The 12,903-nt window shown below is 37.2% G+C and overlaps 1 protein-coding gene across 6 annotated transcripts in view; it reads right to left on the bottom strand.

Annotated features, from left to right (window-relative positions):
• The window catches only part of APBA2 (amyloid beta precursor protein binding family A member 2), a 339,818-nt gene that overhangs the window by 2,611 nt on the left and 324,304 nt on the right, over nucleotides 1-12,903 (bottom strand). For all 6 annotated transcript variants that reach the window (XM_031955464.1, XM_031955470.1, XM_031955469.1 and 3 more), the window contains one exon: nucleotides 5,279-5,419. In XM_031955464.1, the coding sequence (XP_031811324.1) occupies nucleotides 5,279-5,419 (141 nt within the window). The remainder of the gene's footprint in view (nucleotides 1-5,278; nucleotides 5,420-12,903) is intronic.

The following is a 12,903-nucleotide window of genomic DNA, read 5'->3' as shown; positions in this document are numbered from 1 at the left end:
TTCTTCCCCACTGATACTTCAAATCAACTTTTCTGTCTCCTCTCCTCCATATATCTCATTGCTTTCCCAACTCCAGGTTATCTCTCACTTTTTTCAATGACTGAACACCATCCAATTTTCTTCATGACACTTTTCCTTGATCTCTTTCTTAGACTTTGCTATTTTGATAATCCTTATAATCAGTCCTATGAATGACAGTTTCTCCACATCCATATCTCCCTATCCTCTACATCAAAAACTTCCAACACCTTACCATTTTAGGTGCCCACTATCAAGGCTATAATCTATTACCTCGTCATCATGCAGAACTATTCTACTATGAAGATTTCAAACTCTGTTCTGTCTTCTACACCTTCATTTCTATTCACCTTGTTCTTCATCTTGGTCCTGATCCCAGGTTTTTCCTCCTTACTATCTTCACTTCTTCACTGACCTACCTAGAATTTTATGTTCAACAATAAATGAACTTACCTCCTACTTTGCTGAGAAGATGGTCTTCCAACATAAGCTTTCTCTCAACTTTTTCTTCTTCACCTGTTTAACTTATCTATATCTATCTACATCTATATCTATATCTATATATTATAGTATACCTTCATCCTTTGTTCCAGGTTCCCACTCTTTGGACTAGTCTCTGCTTCCCTAAAAGTGTTTTTTCACAGAATCTCAGTATCAGAAGGAGCCATCTATTTCAACCCATATCAGAGCAAAACTCCTTCTATGACATATCTAACAAATGGTTATCCAGCTTTTACTTCAGTGAGGGGAAAATGCACTAGTCACCCAAGATATTCCATTCCATTTTTGGAGAACTCTTACTTGTTAGGATGATTTTTCCATGCAGCATCCATACATCTGTCTCTTACAGACTATTTGTCTTTTGCTAAACTAGTTATTTTGTGCTTCTGTTATAGGTCTTGCCATTTAACTATGATAACAAAAATGAGATAGTATGTATTTAATTCTCCTTCTTAGTAATTATAAGCACAAGGACAAGAATTTTCTTATTCATCATTTGTATATCCCTCAGTGCCTAGAACAGTGTAAATACACTGAATAAGATAAAATTAAAAGGAAGAATTTTACACAAGATTACTATCAATAATCAAAATCCATATTTTGGCTTGCCAGAAAAAGGAATTATCATCTTTGATGAATAAAAGATGAATCAAATGTTTTGTGAGTAGAAAAAAGAGATGCAAGCTGAGTTTAATATGGGAAGGTGAAGAAGACAAGGCTTTTTGCTTGAAAGAAAGAAATTGGTTATTTGATTGCTGTTATTTATGTAATTAATTACAGGTATTTGATTACCATCTTTTTCAAAGTCACTTCATTAATAGCATTTCTAATATTAGTTATGATTTCCTTTTTTAATAGAAGTGATTTGTAATACAATAGTCATGCATTCCCTTGTCCCTTGTATATTGATAATAACTAAGAATAAATGGCAGCTAATGGGGGTCCTTTTGTAATCACAAAGATGTCACCTATAAACAGTTCTGTCACTGTAATTTCTATATACAAATCATCCAGCTGTAAACTGGAAACTCACCCATCATTGTTTTATGTATCATGAAAAGTGTAGTGAGATTAAAGGGAAGATTACAAAGAATGGAACACATTTAGGGAAGTAAAAGATATGTAGGGATTCCAAGATGAATAAATATATTGGGGATAAAGCAGAACAGCTTCATGTGGTTTACTGACTCTCTTGAGTTTGTAAATGAGAAATTCCAAAGTGACAATCTAACTGCATCACACCTCAATTAAAAAGAACACAAAAACAGGAAAGATAAATTCTAAGTTGATTGAACAGCAATGACTTTTTACACAGAAGAGGATTATATCCCTCTTCAGATGGTCAAAGAGAAAAGCAACAACAAAGATTTATCTGGCTTGAGAAGGAGCAGAGCAACCTAGAACTAATTGTACCTTTCTGTAATTTCTGCTATTAAGTGCTCTGGAGTGAGTTTCTGGGCAACAAAAGACTTAAAAAGCCTTTAGAAGAAATTTAGTGATTTACTACATAAAGCAGAAGGGAGAACAAATTAGTAAAACAAACAAACAAAAAAACCCCACATGGACAATTAAAATGTTGAAGAACATTTAAATGCATGTTATGCCAAATTCAAACCACTTGGCATTTTCCTTGTATAAGTATAGGAAATACTCTGGGAATTTGAAGGACCAGTTATATCAGTGCTATAGCATGACCCTCAAATTCATCTTCTCTCACACCTAGCCAAAAGACCTAAAAGGACATGGCAGTTTAATGTTCTAGGGTAAATTCCAAAATTATAAATGAAGAAAAATCCATCCACGAAGTTAAGATGGCAACAAGAAGGAGGGATATGTGAATTATAGCCATTTCTATTCTTACAATAACTGTTATAGGAAATCATTTCTTTCCATTCTGGAGAATAGACTTTTGGCCAAGGAAATACATGATTAGAAAATGTCAGAAGCTCTCTTTTTGATCCCCACTCAAAGGCTACACAGGTCAGCTACTTGCCTTACAAAATGGCTAAGAGAAGCCAAACACATAAGTTCACACCAGAAGTTTCCTAAAACTCCAAGTAATTCAACCCATACTGAACCCAAGTAGACCAAAAAAAAAAAAAAAAGAAAAGGGGGGGGATTTCAAGATGTGGCTCCAGGAATGCTACTTGAAAATTCAGGGGAACAAGGAAAGAATTGATGCACATCGGAGAAATTATTTAAAATTTAAAAATAATCAATTTACAGTTGCTGCTATACACTGTATAGCAAAACTCCAAACACTGTCAAACATACGTAGTGGACTGCAAGATCCAATATCACTATGAGTCAATAGTTTGACATGGCAACAAAAAAAACTAATTCAGTTCTTAGGCTTCATTATAAGAAGCATAAGTCTGGAATAAGGGAGGAGATAAGCTTACTCTACCCTTCCTTGATTAGATCATATTTGGAGAAATATATACAGTGCTGAGTAGCCTAGTTTTAGGAAGGAGATTGACAAGCTGGAATATGTCCAGAGAAAGCCTTCTAGCTCAGTAAAGAGCCCTGGGACTGTAAAACAAGGATCAATGAAAAGAACAGGGAATATTTAACTCAGAGAAGAGAAGATCTGGGGGACAAGGGCAGTGTGATCACTGTCTTTAAGTATTTGAAGGATTATAGTGGATTATTTTGCTTCCAAATTAAAGGGGAATTGGTTAGAGATCCTTCTTAGTCACAGGTAAAATAGTGGCTTCCAAAGGCCCTTCTTCCCTTTGAAATCCTGGGACTAGTTTAATGAGCAATAAAATTAAGTCATAGGCCCTATATAGTCTATTCCATATGCTTATTTTCTTCATCTCCATATTCCCAATATATATGTAGTGTGTATATATACAACATACACACATATATTAAGGCCCTTACAATTTAAAAGTTATATTTTATTGAGATTATGAATGTTAAAATAAAAAATACATGATTGTAAAAGTATACAATATTTCACATGCATATTTTTATATATTTTATCAGCTTTAATATATGAAGGTGTTATTGACTCATCATCAAAAGTACACCGAGCAATTGTTTTTTCAGAATCTGTTATTAACTTTGCTAAGCTGCCCAGCACCTCCCTCCTTTTCTCCTTATAGCTAATACCACATTTGCAAGATGGCTGACCAGGATAAGAGTATAGCTTGTGGCCTTGAACTTGAATTTTTCTCTAACTGGATTGAAGCCAAAGCATTGGTGCTTTGCACATCACACTAGAGCAACTGATCTAACTAGTTCTGACACATATATGAACAAATAAATCATAGTTAGCAAAACATACTTTTCAAATTGGCACACTGCAATAAGGAATATTTTGATAGGATCATCCTTGATTTTAGCTTCTCCATCAGCCCAGTAATCTTTTTCCCTTGCACATCCATTCAAGGGAAATTCACCCACAGGGCTCATCAAAACCTCAAGTCGTGTTTATCAGTCACTAATTTTTAAACATGCTTAGGAATGATGAAAAATAGAGACAGACACTTTAATCTCCTCAACCATTCCCAGTCAAGCCTGAGAAATACCACAAGATGAAAGGATTATAAAACCCATCAGTCTGCGTTCTCACCCCTTTGAATATCAATTCATCTCAGGACTAAAAACTCTTAAACATTTTTCATAGCTCTCAGTCCTATGCTACTCGATTGATTTCTTCATCTCTGTGAGGTTGATCACTCCAAAGGGGGCTGACATGTCAACGATTCCACTTAGGAAAATCAGATTGTTTCCTTTTTGAAACCATTTGTAAAAGGAGGCTTAATGACATCTCACCCTTTTTTTCCTTCCTTACTTGAAATGACACTGCCAGTAACTGCCAACAACCCTTCCTCGCCTCTCATCCCAGAGGTATCTGACTTAGTGTTTCAATGGAATGCTGAATATGAAGAACTCGGGGATTTTTTTTTTTGTTTTTTTCTTTTTTAAGGCAACAAAAAATGTTACCTGTCAGGAGCTCTAATGCTATATCACAGCCTCTGAGTCAGAAGCCAGAATGGAAAGGGGAAGGAGGTTAAGTCTGCAAGTAGAAAATGCTCCAGATGTCCACAGTGAGGGGCAAATAAGATGGGTTTGGGCTTCATGCCAACCTGCAGGCTGAACAGAATGAGTCAAATCTTACCTAAACCCACTTCTTCCTAGAAACTAAAGTTTGCTAAGTGGCTTAGAATTTAGAAAGGCCTTTTTGTTAGCTCCTAATAAAGGACTCCTAGATCCTACTTGAGTCTGAATCCGATCCTAAAAACATTTAAGGACAACTCTATCCTTGGCAACATCATACAGGGCACAGGTCTTTTGTCCCGAGTGTCAATAGAAATAACACTTTGTCCATTCAGATGAAATAAAGTATAATGCAATGGCCTAGTTAGTATTATATAATCCTGCACTCCTATGGTAAATGTATTCATTATCTCTGAGAAACTGTTAATACTGCTCAGTCTGATTGAAACAATCCTGCCTTGTAAATAGCATAAGTTCAGCTTGGGTGCAAAGAGAAAAACCCCTAACAGAAATAATCAGATCAAGTAGTGGTTCTAATAAGTCTCTGAGGTGAAATGTTAAGTGAAATTCATCTTGGGAAAGGCAAAGCCCTTCTGGAAAAGACTCAGGAATGCACAGCAACTTAATCCTATATATAACCTGGAACCATTTATTCCCCAAATTTTTCATGTTCCTCAGACAACACTAATATGAAGTTCACAGGTTGCAATCCAGACTTTGATAATGGAAGAAAATAACAGAACACTCTTACCTCTCCTACTGAGTTAGACAAAGCTTGAACTATCTTCTCATGGGCTGTGGCCACAACACTTTGTCCATTGATTTCAATGATCCGATGTCCCACTCTCACTCCTCCTCGTTCTGCTATCCCCCCTCTCATGAGGCTGCAAATCTAACCAGAGGAATTCATGATTAATATGATTAGCAAGTGTTATGCAGAAAGAATGACTTCTAGGGAATGTGTGTTTGGGATGCAACACGCAAGTCAACATAGGTAACAGATCATAGACAAATGAGAATAATTAATGAATTAATCACAACTTGAATAAAAATATTCCCTAAATTAACACCTACAATACAATTCTACAAACACCTATTTCTTAAACATTTCTTAAACAAGTAGTATCCTTTGCCTAAATGTTCCATTTCAACCAGTAAGTTTTTGCCTTTCATGTGCATAGATCATTCCAGATAAGCAAAATACTTACTTATCCAATATAAAGGTGCTGCCTTAGCACTCACCACAGAAGCCATAATTAGCAATTCAGCACTTAGAATAAGCAAGTGAAATAAAGATTGCTTTCCATTCCATTCAAAGGAGTGAGAGCAGCAGAGACCTTGGGACTCTCCAAAACCAGTGCTAGGGAGGAAATCACTGTGTGAGGAAGCAATGAGGATTGGGCTGGAAGAAGAGCTCACCTAGGATGCCAAAAAAGGTGGGGTAGAATCATTCCATCTGTTACTTTCTTATTTTAACTGATTCTTGCTAAAGAGATGCTAAAGTTGATACTATTCTTCCCCCTCTTAAAAAAAAAATCCAGAAGGTGAGATGTGAGATAAATTTTGCACTGAGGTGTCAATAACTGATAAGGCTGACTTTGTGACCCTCCTAAAAGTAGATATCTTAACTTGTCCTAGAGACTTGTGAAGTACAAGTGCCACTGGTTTTCTTGGCAATCCGAAGCCCTGCCTCAACTATGGGTTCAGGAAAGCTCAGAAACAACAAACAAGACCTATCCCTTTGGGCTTTATTGCCATTTTTCCTCTTTGGGGATATTCTAGGAATTTCTTTTTGAAAAATGCAAATAAAAACAATTCCAAAGGTTTACCCAATATCCATCAAACTAACAAAAAAGCCAAAAAATTTGAATAACCAACAGCAAAGGAGATGAGCGTGCGTGCGTGTGTGTGTGTGTGTGTGTGTGTGTGTGTGTGTGTTACAAGCATTGTTGCTATATTTCTGAAGTGGTACAACCAATTTAGAATTACAACTAAAAAGCCAAGAAGCTCCCAGGGTCCACAAACTTTTTAAATAGGGGGCCAGTTCACTGTCCCTCAGATTGTTGGAGGGCCAGACTATAGTAAAAACAAAAACTTTGTTTTATGTGTCTTTAAACAAAGAAACTTCATAGCCCTGGATGAGGGGGTTAAATGTCCTCAGCTGCCGCATCTGACCCACAGGCCGTAGTTTGAGGACCCCTGCTTCTTTGATCCAATGAAAACATAAGCAGACCTAAAATTCAAGGAGGGTAAAGATGGAGAGAAAATGCCTGTATATACAAAAATATTATATGAGCATTTTTTTGTGTCAGCAAAGAACCTGTCCATCAATTTACTGAATATGGTGTAGCAACATTAATATAAATAAAATATTATTATGCCATAAGAAATAAAAATATGAAGAGAGAAATGAAGAAGACTTATGAACCTATGTGAAGCAAAGTAAGCAGAATCGGGAGAAAAATGTGCATAAATATAATATATGAAGGAAAACAATGTGAACAGATTTCAGACTTCTGATAAATGTGGAAATCAATTATGATTTTAGAGGATACAAGGGCATACCTACTATCTCCTAGCGAAGAGCTGTAAAATGAATCATACATTTTCAGATGTGGTCAATATGTTAGTTTGCTTTGCTGAATTATAATTATTTGCTACCAGAATTCTACCTAAGAAATTGGATAAAATTTATTGGGAAGTAGCAATGATGTAAAAAAAAAAAATTACATCAAAAAATTTTTTAAATTTTAATTAGAAAGGCCAATATTAAATGTCATTCTCTTTTAATACACTGCACGACAACATTTCAGGATGATCCATTAATCTAATTTGGTTGGAACAAAAAGAGTACAAGAAGGGGAGTAATATGAAATAAGGGTAGAAAATTAGGTTGGAGGTAGAATGTTAAGTAAACATGGCTTCGTTTTTTTTTTTAACTTCAATTTCTCTACAAGAAAAAAAATAAAAGAAGGCTATACTTCTGGGGAGTTAGAGACCCTAGATTCAGGTCCTACCTCAGCCTCTTGCTATCCCTGTGACTTTGAACTAGTCATTCCTCTAGGACCACAACCTCATCATCTATACAATGAGGGAATTGTATTAAATGACCTCTAAGAGGTCTCCTCCACCTGGATAATACTATGATTCACTCATCTAATTATTACACTTGAAAGAAACTCATAGATTATCTCATCAGGCATTCTTGACTCAAATATCAGTCCTAAAGATAAGAAACTGAATTAATTATTCCACAGAAGAAAAGAGGAAGAAAGAAAAGGGGAAATATGAAAGCTGTCTTCAGTTATTTAAATGGTTGAAATATAGAAAAGAAAATTCTATGTTCTATGTGCAGAGGGCAGAATTAGGCCCCAAAAGGAATGCCCTGGTCATTCGGAGAATTCTAAGATCTAAACAGCACATTTCGGATAGGACACAGACAAGCAGGAACACAATAGGCAGTGACTTGAAAGTATTTGAAATCATACAACAGGGGTAAAGGAATTAGCAATATTTAGTCTGGAGAAGGGAAGACTCAAGCTGGAGTTTGGGAAAGAGATATAAACAGATAGAATGGCCCAGTAGATAGAGTACAAACCTGGAGTCAAGAAGACCTGAATTCAGTTCCTGCCCCTAATCCTTCTTAGCTGTGTGACCACCAGAATGAGGCCTGAGAAAGACATCCCATCTTGACTCAATCTTCCTTTACTAGTTGGGGCATGGGATAGAACTGCTTTTGTATAGTGGAAATATCAAAAAGATCCACTGTGCTGAAGCTAGCAAATTCCCTTTATCTCCTCTCCAAAATCGTGTGATTGAGTGACAGGTTGACTAGCTTGTGACTCCCTTTCCCTGCTATCACTCCTCAATTTCTCATCCTTATTCTTCATAGGCTTCTCTACTTCCAAAGTCCCTATCCTGTCCAATCTCTAGAACCCCTCTTCTGTCAACAATAATGTCCCTTTGCATTAGACCTCATCCTTTAACACTCCTGACTTCCTCTAGAAAGTACTGAATATCACAGTCAACACCACTTCTCCTTTAAGATTCACTCCATTCAGTATCAAACACCACTTCTCCTTTAAGATTCACTCCATTCAGTATCAATCACCTTTGCCAGATACTGGCAGATACTAGACTATTATCTACTGTGCCTTCATTACCTCCCTTTCTACCTTGATTTCTGTTCTAACAGTTAAAGACCTTGGGACAGCTAGGTGGCACAGTGGATAGAGCACCAGCCCTGAAGTCGGGAAGACCTGAATTCAAATCTGGCCTCAGACACTTAACACTCCCTAGCTATATGACCCTGAGCAAGTCACCTAACTCCAATTGTCTCAGCAAAAAAAAAAAAAAAAAATTTGAAGACCTCAATATACATGTGGTCCCCCAACACTCAAGGCTCCCATTTCTCAGACTCCACAATTTCCATGATCTGAACCTTTATTCCTACCTCAGGTAAACACAGGGATGGTCATTCCATTGCTCTCACCATCACCTATAACTATTCTACCACATCCTCTTATCTTTCCATTTCAGCCTCCATCTCAATCCTCCTTTGATTTTTTTTTTTTGCATCATTAAAATCTCCAACATGCATCCATGTACTCCTGGTCCATCACCTCTGCTGAGCAATTGCTACAAGGCAATTATTTTATTATGTCCTAATGGACTTTACCTCACTTCCCTCAATGACTGTTCAAAATCATCTGTTTTCTTCTCAAACCAACTATCGTTGGTTTCTTTTTTTTCTCTTTCTTCTACTTTGCCAAGAAAATAAAGGCCATAAGGACAATTGGCCTTCTGTTTTTTCTCCACTTGTGACCCTGATCTCCTACTTGTGGGCCTTGCCTCTAACTGTCCTCCATGTTCTCAATGCTCTCCTTTCTTATCCCTGCCTCAGAGTCCACTCATGTCCCATTTTCTGCATGAAGTCTTTCATCATCCCCACTGCTAACCTATTGTCCTCCCCTTCCCAAACTACTTTGTATTTAAGTATTTTTCTGTATATGTATATTTATTAACTATACATTTTTGCAGTATATATTCTTAACAAGTATTTATTTTCCCTATCAAAATGTAAGCAGGGATTGTTTCATTCTTTCTACTTGAATTCCTAGTGCCTAGCATAACGCCTGGCATATAGTGGGCATCATTAGCACAGTTCCAGGCACACAAACATTTATTGAATGATTTAATAAATTGTTCATTGGTTACTTAAAAATAAAGGCCATCTATTTTAAGCTTTTTTTTTTTTTTTGCTCCAATCTCTAAATAAGAGGTAGCACTTCTCCCTGCTAATGTCAATCTCTTTGCTCAGGCCCTTAATCATATCACCTACCACACACCCCTATCCAAGACCTTGTCCCATCAATCAACTACTCTTTCTCTCTAGTCTTCATTCTTTCCTTAATTACCAACTCCTTCCCTGCTATCTACAGATATGCTAAGGTCGGCTTCCTCTTAAAAATCCTTCATTTAACTCTACTGTCACCAAAGCTACTATCTTGTTTCTTTCTTTGCTCCTTTTCACAGTTAAGAGTCAGAGAAGCTTTCTACAATCATTGCTTCTATTTCCTCACTTGGCATTTGCTTTGTCAGCCCCTTGCAATCTGACTTCTGACCCCACCACTGAAGCTTTCTCCCCACAGTCACCAATGGCCCTTTCTTGGTCCCCATTCTTGACATCCCTGTTGCAGTTGACACTATGGATCATATCCTGCCCTCCTTTATACTTGTTCCTGTTTCTGCTCTTGTCTGAATGCTCTTCCTCAATATCCTTTGCAGTATCCTCTCTTAAATGTGGGGGTATTCCTAAACCTTCTGCTCTTGTCTCATTTCTCCTTTCTCCCCCTTTCATCATCTCCCATGGGGACAAACATTGCCTCTCAATCAGTGACACCCAAATCTACAAATATACTCTCTCCTGAATGCCACTCCTGCATATTTAAATGACTGCTAGATAGCTTCACCTGGATCTCCCATAGGCATCTAAAACTGCGCAGATTTAAAATAGAATTTATCTTTTCCACTAAACCCTGTCTACTGTTTCCTTGTCCAACTATTGCTTAGGCTTTATCAAATCTTAGTCCAGAGTTGCCACATCTCTCTCACTCCTTTTGAGTCATTTGAGCACCACTAGATGAATTCACACAACCATACTGAAATGACCCCCACCTCTTAATTCATCTAGTTTTTCTGAAGGTATAATCTCTCATCCTCTAGTCACCTTTGGTGCAACTTCTGCATCATGTGTGACTATTCCTTTTCCCTCAATCTCTACATCCACCGAGTGGCTAAGGCTTCTCTATTCTTTTTTCCGTACCTCTCCCAACTGTCCCTTTTTTCTGTAACAACATAGTTGATATTGTAGTTCAAGCCCTTGTTACTTTTTCACCAACATCATTGCAATAGCTTCCAAATTCTCTCTTCTTTCCACTTCATCCTTCACATAGCTGCCAAGTTGATGATCCTAAAATAGAAGTCTGATCATGAAGTCCCCACTAAAAAATTATGAATAATCTCCAGTGACATATTAGTAAAATACATCTTCTGGATTGGGCTTTTAAAGTCCTTCACAATGTGGTACCAGTGTACTTTTCTGGAGTTAAATTATGAAACTCTCACATTCATGCTCTGTGTTCTAGTCGAAATGGCATAGTTGCATATTTCATCTACAAATCCAACTAATAGGCCTTTGCATAGACCATCTCTTATGTTTGAAATGTTATCCTTTCTTACCCATGACTAACAATCAATAGCTCCCCACTTCCAGTCTTAAATTAACCTAGGTGCCATTTTCTATAAGAAGATCTTCCATAATTCTCTGTCATCTCCATTGTAAATGCTTTCTTTTCATCCCTGAAAAAGTACATTACATTTTTTTTTTTTGTGTGCGTAGATAGCAGAGAACCCTTAATTTATCTACTGGACTGGAACAACAACCAAAAAGTATTTTGCTATTAAAGACCACAGAGACATCAGTGATTTCTCAGCAAGAATCTATCCTCCTTTACAATCAATGAACAAACATTTTCAATCCAGCTTCAGTTATTTTGAACCAATCAAAGTTCATTCACTATGTACACTTATCAAGGAACACATTCCTCAGCAAAGGGTTAGTGGGCACATTCAACCCATTCAATTCAGTAAATTTATCAGGGTTTCCTTCAATTATCCCTTCTACATAAACTTGGTCTTTACTTCTCTACATACATGTTGTGTTCCCAGAGCAGAATCTGGCCCCTGGAAGGGAGGAACAATTTGATTTAAAAAAAAATTAACCCAGAAGCTAGCATGCTACCTTGAACAGAATAGGTGCTTAATAAAGGCATAAACTTCTTTGAGCTTCAAACTCTAAGACTCATAGTAAGTTATAGAAAAGTTAGAATGGGATAAAGGGACTTTCCCATGCTGATGAAATCCCAGCTTCTTGATATCTTGACTACTGACTTATTAGAATTATTTGGAGAAAGACCAGATTTGTTTTGCTTGAGCCCTGAGGGCTGAAGTAGGAACAGTGGGAAGAAGATGAAAAGAAGCAATTTCCTCAATATAAAGGGAGCCTTCCTAATAATGAATGATGTCCTAATATAAAATGGGCTGCCTCAGGTTGTTAGAGACCTTCAAGTAGAGGTAAAGTGCCATTTGGGATCTTGTAGAGAGGATTCCTGTTCAGGTCTGAATTGGACTAAATATTGTCTGGATGTCAGATATCAGACTAGATGTACTTAGGGGATCTTTCTAGGCCAAAATCTAGGATGCTAAGATCTAAAGTTTGAGATCCCACCCAGTAACAGTATATTCTTCCTCTACTTTATCCTAGACTTCCTAATGGGAACTCTTTCCAAAACTGACAGTTTTGAAGGGCATGAGCTCAGTAACTGTTAGCTACTCCTGAGAAGGCCAAGCATATAAACCTAGGGAAAAGTAAATAGTGTTTATACAGAGAATAAAATTTTTTCTTCCAGAATTCTCTAGCTCTTTGGTTCTTGAAGCTGTCATTCGGACAAGAAAGCCTTTTGAATGTTCCTAGACTTCAGGATATGTGGTGCAGTGAATAGAAAACAGGGTCTCAGGCCTCATCTTCTTGAGTTTAAATCTAGCTGGCCTTCAACACTTACTAGCTTTGTGAGCTTGAATAAGCTATTTAACCTTGTTTGCCTCAGTTTCTCATGTGTAAAATGAACTGGAGAAGGAAACGGCAGACCACTCCAGGATCTTTGCCAAGAAATCAAACAATGGGGTCACAAAGAATCAGACATGACTGAACAACAACAGACTTGGAGCTCCATGGCAGAAGTCAAGATCAGCTCCTTTCTGAACCAGAGCCATCATTGCAGCTGTTCTTTGAAGGAAGAACTTTTGTTGAAATAA

The sequence above is a fragment of the Sarcophilus harrisii genome, chromosome 2 (assembly GCF_902635505.1).
Source record: "Sarcophilus harrisii chromosome 2, mSarHar1.11, whole genome shotgun sequence".
NCBI lineage: Eukaryota > Metazoa > Chordata > Mammalia > Dasyuromorphia > Dasyuridae > Sarcophilus > Sarcophilus harrisii.
This window is presented reverse-complemented; position numbering and strand designations above follow the sequence as displayed.